Source organism: Prosopis cineraria, unplaced genomic scaffold (genome assembly GCF_029017545.1).
Source record: "Prosopis cineraria cultivar Desert tree isolate PC_DT_omini unplaced genomic scaffold, ASM2901754v1 PC1, whole genome shotgun sequence".
Taxonomy (NCBI): domain Eukaryota; kingdom Viridiplantae; phylum Streptophyta; class Magnoliopsida; order Fabales; family Fabaceae; genus Prosopis; species Prosopis cineraria.
In genome coordinates, this window is record NW_026555332.1 from 15,880,003 (window position 1) to 15,888,608 (window position 8,606).

General features: G+C 32.8%; 1 protein-coding gene across 1 annotated transcript; it reads left to right on the forward strand.

Moving 5' to 3' along the window:
- Positions 1-1,750: 1,750 nt before the first annotated feature.
- LOC129306811 (transcription factor VIP1-like) lies at positions 1,751-6,326 on the forward strand. Its single transcript, XM_054947554.1, has 4 exons — positions 1,751-2,388; positions 2,702-2,834; positions 5,173-5,257; positions 5,910-6,326. Exons 1-4 carry the CDS (start codon positions 1,790-1,792, stop codon positions 6,152-6,154), a joined length of 1,062 nt encoding a protein of 353 aa, XP_054803529.1. The 5' UTR covers positions 1,751-1,789; the 3' UTR covers positions 6,155-6,326.
- Positions 6,327-8,606: the final 2,280 nt, after the last annotated feature.

Sequence of the window (8,606 nt, forward strand, 5' to 3'; positions counted from 1 at the left end):
GAAATTTTAATCTCTATCCACATCTCACCTCACCACACTGAGTTTGACAATATGGACTAATGTCAATTAACAAAAAAACAAGTCAGAATTGTCTGGGAGTTATCAAAATAGAAAAATTATATGAATAAATTAGTAAGAAAAATTTCAAGCAGGTGTTTTCTCCACTACATAAGTAAATGTTACCCCTTATTATATTTTTCTTGATAAGTGTGCTGTAACGCATGATATTATACTGAACAATTATGGAAGGTAACCCTCAATCTCAATAAGTACCATAACTGCACTTTTCATATTCCAATATGAATAATTTATAATATATTTGATTACATTGAATTTTTATCAAACTTCTTTTTGGCCAAAAATTTTTATCAAATTTTAAAAATGAGTTGTAACTAAATGATAGATTTTTTCTATTAATAATTTCACAAAAGAAACATTTAAATTTATATATATATATATATATTCTTTTTATTTACTTGAGGAGGGTTTGAAACTTTAATCTCCATCACGGATGCTTGGATGATCAACTAGCTAGCTAGGAGATGAATTTAGTTTAACTAAAAATTTTGAGTTCGAGTCCTAAGTACATAGCAGCTATTGAATTCTCTTGATAGAAGGTATGCCCCCTAAATAGATGCTCACAAGTTGTTGACCAGATTAGAATGAGTTAGAACCTAAAAAACTGGAGCAAAAGAAAAAATTTAAAATCTTACCACATCTCACCGTGTTACATTTAATTTGACAGTATAGACTCATTTCTTTTTTTTTAATGAAAAAAAAATTTTAGGTAATTTGAGTCCTAGAGGCTCACTAGGAACAAAACATATCTTTAGACTCAAAAAGCATTTATAGAGGAACCTATAGATCGCTCATCACCAATATCCTCACATTGGTAATGAGATTTGATCTCATAATCTTGTGAGTTATGGACCAACTCCTTATCAATTAGATCAACATTTGTTAGTTAATATAACTTATTTCAATAATATGTCAGAATTGTTGAAGAGTTATCAAAATAGAAAAATTATGAAAAAACTAATTTGAAAAATCCCAAGCAGAATATTTTCTCCACTATATAAGTAATTGTTACCTTACTTTTTTTTTAAATCTTTTTCTTGATATGTGTGATGTAACGCATGAAATTATATTGAACAATCTTGGAAGGTATCCCTCAAATTTAATAAGTACCATAACAGCACTTTTCCTGTTTCAATTTTCAATGTAAATAATTCATAATTTATTGAATATTGTTGAATTTTTATCAAACAAAAAATAGAAAAATATATTAATCTATTATTATTATTATTATTATTATTATTATTATTATTATAGTTGAATATTATCATTCTCAAAGGACATTATTAAAAATGACAAAATTTTACTTATGAATGCTTGATTCAATGAGTTGAGGGAGTTGAATAGTTTATCATGAGATTCGAAATTCGAATTTTGAGATAACATGCAGTCACATTCTGTAAAAATGTCAAAAATATTTCCAAAATACTTATGGACTGTGGTTAGTAATAATAGTCATACATAACGAGGGTTTAGATTAATCCAAAAGGATTTGGGTTGATAATACAAATGTTTCCTAGGACTAAAAAATGATAAAATATTTTTACGGTATGTAAAGTCAAACATAATTTCGGGAGACACATGAGTTATTTTACTATAAAAAGCCCTTCAATCAGGAATTGAAGCTGCATATCCAAGTTGAAAGCTTTTCTTGTTCCTATTCTTCCTTCTCAGTTTGACCAGAGCAGAAGGAAACATTTGCCAGAAAACAACCATGGACCCATTCAAGCCGATGTCATCAAGCAACCCACCACCGGCGCCGGTGTCCACCAGGGAAGTTGGGCAGGGCTCAGGGACTGCCCAACCTCAGCCCCACCACAGTGGGTCCCCCTCAATTACCGGCTACACTGACCTGGCTCGTTTCGATCCGTTTGAGATTGACTTCATCGACAGCCCTCCTCCACCAATTCCGGGTGTTCCAAACGACCCCACTGCACCACCGGTGATGGAGTCGAACATCGATGCTGGTTTTTCAACAGAGGAACTCAACAACTACCTTAGCTCCGACAACAACATGCCATTGAGGTCACCCGGCGGCGACGATCTCCGGAGCTTGTCTATGGATTCTGATTTCCTGGACTACATTGCTGACGTCGAAGGCTTTCCCAGAGCCGTCGAGGATATTGCCGGCAGCAACGATGCTGTTCCGGAAATACCTGTGCAGCATCAGGTTCAGAGTGTTTGCATGGGTGGTTCTGATAATGTGACCATTGAGGCTGAGCCGTCCTCCGTGGCCAATGAAATGATGAAGAAAGTTATGCCTCCTGAGAAGCTCGCTGAACTAGCTGTGGTTGATCCCAAGCGAGCAAAGAGGTTGGTAGAGACAGCTTCTCTTTTTCTCTGCTACATCTTCATGCCTTACTGTGTTTCCCCCCCCCCCCCAACTAGTTTGTTTTGATTTTTTCATTTACAAATCCTTCTTCCACATAAAACTCTATGAGTTTAATGCGACGAACTTCAATCTTATAATACGCTTACACTTTTCTTTAGATCTGTTGTGTGCTTCCTTTGCTTTTACTTATATCCATATTGCTGAATGAGAAAAAATGTATTGCATTGTGAGTAGTGTGATTTACTATAAATTTTGATTCTGGGTATTGATTGATTTTGTTTGTTTCGTGTATAGGATTCTTGCTAATAGGGAATCTGCTGCTCGTTCAAAGGAGAAGAGGACTCGTTACACAATGGAGCTGGAGGAGAAGGCGCAGACACTTCAAGCTCAATCAGCTAAGGTCTCTGCCCAGCTTGCGAAGCTTGAGGTCTGTATAATTACTTTCCTATCTTAATTACTCTTACAGTTTTCGAAGAATATCATCAAGTTCACCGTATTTGATGAAATCACGCGTAATGTTGAAAAGAGTTTTTAGTTCAATGAAGGAGAGACGCAGAGATATTCTCCAAGTTCTCAAAGATGCTGTGTTTTCAAAAGATCTATCAGATGGGCGTGTTTTTGTAATTGCAATCTTATTGTTCTCGAAAACTGACGTTTTATCTGATTAAATGCAAGCAATACTTGTCACTAACTTTTTGTTTTGTTTTTGTTTTTGTTCTTGTTCTTGTTTTTTTTTTTTTTTGATAAGGAAACAATAAAATAACAACTAAAACAACAAAAGACAAAACTACCAACCAGCATTCAGACTCACTCTCGTCCTCCTCCAGCTTCGAAGTAATAAACGATGGTGGGCTTGTGAAGCACAAAAACTGGGCTAGGAATGTGCCTGTTACTAATGCTCATTGTAATGCCCAGCAATTTCCCGATTTTATTTTTATTTTTTTAATTTTTATATCGTTGACTTTTATATAAAATAAGATGTATTTTGATATTTTGAAATCCTAAAACGGTGAAGTTTTTTCTTTTTTGAATGATTTTTTTTAAAGAGAAATATCACAATAATTACATCCTATTTATTTTTTAAAAAAATAATAAAATATACAAAATTTTGTTATTTTGAGACCTCAAGATATTAATATATTTTTTATTTTATGTAGAAGCTAATGATGCAAAACAAAAATAAAAATAAAATTGTAATGTTGAGACATTACATTAAGCATTAATGAAAGGCACATTAGAGGCTCCTAACCTCTGCATCATCTTAGTAATGATAATATATGCCATTTTTCTCTCGCTACAGGGCATAGACAGAGAGAATGTAAACTCTGATAGCAATTTTGCAACGGCATTTCTCCGTTATAGAGATAGCTTCCCTCCTCTTACATTGCACTAAATGAGCCAATTTTTCCATAGCAATTTAAGACCACGTGATGGATGAAATTTGTTTTCTTTATCCCCATTCCACAACATTTTCATTGAGGCGGACGTAATACACTCCCTTATTACTGCCACCAACCAATCTAGAATATTCAATTCCTCCAAGAATTTTATCACAAAACTCCATCTAAGCCGTGCATAAGTTTTCTCCAAATCGATCGTAAGAGCCATGAGACTCCGTCTCCCCCTCTTTGATCGCATAGAATAAATAACCTCTTATGCCAGCAGGATAATATTATTTGCACACTGCCTCCCCATCAAAAAGCTACTTTGGTGCGGTGCAATAATAGACGGCACGGCCCTCTTAAGCCTCTTAGTTATCATCTTTGTCACGATTTTATTAATAACATTACAAAAACAAGTAGGCTTGAAATCTCTATTAGTCCGTGGAAATAGTCTTTGGAATATCACAAACTTCATTCACGGTTTTCCTTTTCTCTTCTCTCGCGTCCCATAACTATGCATATTGTTCATGTATTTATCATGCCATTGTATGTACAACAATCATGCAATAAATGTATGATTTGAGGCAAATAATCAACTTCATTTAGATTAATATAACCCAATGAGTAAGTCATATAGTTCAGTTCAATTGAGTGTGCATTTAAATATAAGATATGCTAATTGAAGTATTTTAAATTTCAAACATATTTTAACTGATAAATTTTGTTTTGAAGTATTTTACCATGCTTGCCCATTTAAATGATGTCCAGGAAGTGAAATCCATTAGCACATGAAGTGTATCAAAAGTAGTCTTACTAATTAGTAATGAGCTTGCTAAAAGTAGAAAAACTAAAGCATTAAATGAGAAAAATGTAATCATGAGCGTGAAACACAGAGCATATACAAAGAGTATTTAGATGGAATATTTAAATAAAATATTTAGCTAACATCAGTTCAAAAATCATATCTAGACGAGAATTGATTTGTAATTTATATGCATACAACCTTTGGAGAAAATATGAGTTGCGAAAGGAAAACTTCTAGGTATGTCAGTTTTAAATGTTTAGAGGAGTTATTAATTGAGTCTCTAATTATATAGGTGATTCTCCAGTGTATGTTCAATTGGTTAAGTATTTATGTCGCAATAGTTAACAAGTATGCGATGTTGCTTTGTTGTGTTATATGGCCATATTAAGAATTAACCTTGATGTTAAATTCGACCAATACGTATAGTATGTCGTCACATTCACATGCACAATCGTCATTGAAATTCAGTAATATAAGCAAAATAATTGTGGCCTTAACAAATTAGTAAAGTCTTCTTATTGGCTATCTGATCCCTTGCCTTACGCCATTCCTTCGGTTTTACATCTCATCTAATGCAGAAGGAAAATTCGGACTTGAAAGCTCAGAACAAGGATATTAATTGTGAGACAGTGACTATTGAAGCGGAAACAAAGCTTAGACGAGGTATATGGATTTCATATTTAATTTGTTAAATGGGCTTGTTCTCAGTGATCGCTCGTTTTGAGATTGATATCAATTAAGAATAGACCTTACTAAACTGTTTTCGTATTTTGTTTCCAAAATTCTTCAAGTTCAAGGGAAAAGCACATTAATTACTTGAAGCTTGATAACTTCTTCATGCTACATTTTAAATTCAGTACCTGAAGATCATACTCTTAACATGATGGTGCTAAATTCTTTGGATAAGTATGTTTTAGGAGAATTTACTTCATCAAAATAACTTGAATAATTTAGTTAGACATTTCAAACTTTATATATTCATGATATATCTTTTATTTTATTTTATTTTATTTCGATGTGGGACTTCTTCTTCTACTCTCTTTCTTTTTCAAACTCTTGTTTTTACATCTTTCATCTTTCTTTCTTTCTTTCTTTTTTGGTTTTTTGGGTTTTGTGTTTCCAATCTAATGCCTATTGATACCATGTTAAATTTTTTGGTTATATATTTTTAAAGATAGTCTACTTCATCAAAATAGCTTAAGTTATTTGGTTAGACATCCCAAGCTTTATATATTCATGATATACCTTATAATTTCTTGATGTCAGACTTCTTCTGTCTCTAATAGATGGATTCACTTTTTTTCCTTGCCTGCAGAACTTAATGAATCTTTAAGGGCTCAGCTGACGCAACTTAAGAAAGAACATAGACGGAAAACTGCATTTAAGAGCAAAAATTTTCAGGGACTGCTCTCTCAGTTTTCTTCTCAGTTAGCATTGTTTCAGGTGACTCATCTTCGATCCTGGCAGGCTCAGCAGCATCAACAACAGCTTGGCATGCCTTCGTCTCACTTGGACAAGCCCAATAATGAGCAAGTTGATTCAGATGATGACTCGAATTAAGTCCAAGATTGGTGATTGCATGTCGATGTTCATCATAAGTTTATGACACTGCTGAATCTTGTGACTAGTTTCGTTTGACGGCTTTTAATCACCCTCTTAATTGTTCCTCTTCTTATTTTCATGTCCTTTATACTTTTGTTGGATAGATTTAGGGTTTAGCGTGATGTTAATGAAACTATTTTACTGCATAAGCTGCTTTTGGAATCATTTTTAGGAAGTTTAATTTATTCCCATTTGATAGTTATCAACTCTGGATCACTATTATTGAATTCCATATTACTTCTATCCGAAAATGAAAAGCGAGAAATATGAGGCTTATTTGCCTCAAAATTTCCAATTTCAAAGTTGGTTTTAACAAAATGGATTGTTGAAGCCAATGAAGTTGGATCCTTAAAGCATAATGAAAGGATAAGCAGTCATTTTCATATATACAATAATTAAAAATACCTATGAGAGAATAAGGTATTCTTTACAAGACGAGCATGATCGATCGATCAACATACTGATGAAGGATTTGCATAATGTTACTTAAATTAACAAATGAAGTTTGGCCAATCAACCTTAACCTATACTTTATTTCTTGATAAGAAAGAAAAATATCCACAAGCTAGGAATATATGATTTCATTTCCTTTTTACTGTTTAAGTTGTTAAAGTAGGGAAAGAAAGTAACTCCATAACTTGCAAGCTTTAATTTATAAAATCAAAAATTTGTGCTCGGCTTCTGCATAATTAGCTATTATATCATAAATTCAAGAGCTTTTATATGAAACTAACATGAAGAAGGTTCTACTGCATGTTACATTTATGTGTAACAACATTTATATTCATGCACATAAGCTTTTATATACTAGCAGATGTCTCTCTCAGATAAGCTTGTCATCCGAAGCATTTATATGTGTAACATCATTCATATTCATGCAAGTTAGAATCAACATTTTTGAACATAACAACATAAGCATCTATTTGAAGAGCCCAATGATTATTCTCTTCAATATCAGTGTAAATCCCAATATCTTCACAAAATGAGGAGATCAAGGATGTACCACAGAAGCGAAACTTGTACCCGTTATCATATTCGTAAATGCTAAACCTCCCAGATATAGTTAGATTATTGAGGTAATCTTCATTACTTCCTATCCCCTCTCATGTGGCATCCCCAAGTACTATCCCAGTCCACATCTCCTTAACTAGTCTGAAGTGCTATTTGTTTTGGCTTGGTTGGGAAGGTCAGATTCTCTCGGAGTTCCATCTTCTCGGGTTCGGTAATGTGGGATGGGTCCAACTGATACTTTTTTAATTGGGACACATGGAAAATGTCATATATGCCAAATAGGTGTGGGGGTAATAAAATATCAAATGGATTGATGTACTGGGTGAGCTTCTTCGCCTTGATTACTCTCTCAATGTTGGTCATCGGGGTCACTTTCATAAAGATATGGTCTCCTATCTCAAACTCCAACGGCTTGCATCAGCAATCAACATAGCTTTATTATCAAGATTTAAATAATATTGGGACTAAATTATTTCATGGTGAATGGAAATTTCCGTTTGATTATTTGAGTAAAGAGAATTTACCTAAAATTAGTTTGATTTTAAATACTCAATTATAAGTCATAAGTTTTAGAAAGGAAAGAAAATCAACAAGGTTAGTTGGCATTAATTAAAATTATTAAAAGTAGCAACTTAGTATATTGTGAATACTTATAAATTATAAAAAATATTTCATTTCAAGTAAATTACCCAAACTTAACTCAATCTTTTGAATTTTGAGAGATTCTTAAAAAAAAAAAACAAGAAGTAAAAGGTAAGAAAGCAAGAAAGGAAAATAAAGGAAAAAATATAATTAACAAAAAAAATATACATGTATCAATAATAATAATAATATGAATGAATTTGGAGGAAATGGGGTGGGACCCCTAGGTATTTTTAAGGGAAAATTGCAATCAAAAACCTCTATATTAAATTTATATCAGTCAAGGATAAATTGTTGTTAAAATTGAAATAAAAAACAAGCCTGAATAAACTGTTGTTAATTTAGAATTAATTATTATTAAAACTTGAATGGACACTTGTTAATAAAAGACAAACCCAAATCGACAAGTATTCATTTTAATTTTGACAATGACTGATCCTTAACTGATATAAATTTTATAAAGAGGTCCTTGTTTGCAATTTTCCCTCTATTTAATGCCCATCACCCACCCCATTCTCATTTCGGCCAATAGCATTCCAGTGGCATCTTCCTCTTCTTCTTTGTCCTCCATTTTCATTTCGGGAAGTTTTTAATCTTTAGGGCTTATTTTGGTATACAAAATTATTCTCATTCAAAAACTCTCTTCATAAATGTTGTCTAAACAGAAAAGACTTTCTAATGGTAGTATTATTTTAAAGAGTTGAGCAAATTTTAAAATTAGGAGTTAGGATAAGTATGGAGTTCTAATACATGAAAA

Excerpts from the sequence above, each read along its gene's own strand:
- LOC129306811 (XM_054947554.1), top strand. The coding sequence starts at position 1,790 with ATGGACCCATTCAAGCCGATGTCATCAAGCAACCCACCACCGGCGCCG. Across the intron at positions 2,835-5,172 it reads CCCAGCTTGCGAAGCTTGAG|AAGGAAAATTCGGACTTGAA; the intron begins GTCTGTATAATT and ends CATCTAATGCAG. Across the intron at positions 5,258-5,909 it reads GGAAACAAAGCTTAGACGAG|AACTTAATGAATCTTTAAGG; the intron begins GTATATGGATTT and ends CCTTGCCTGCAG.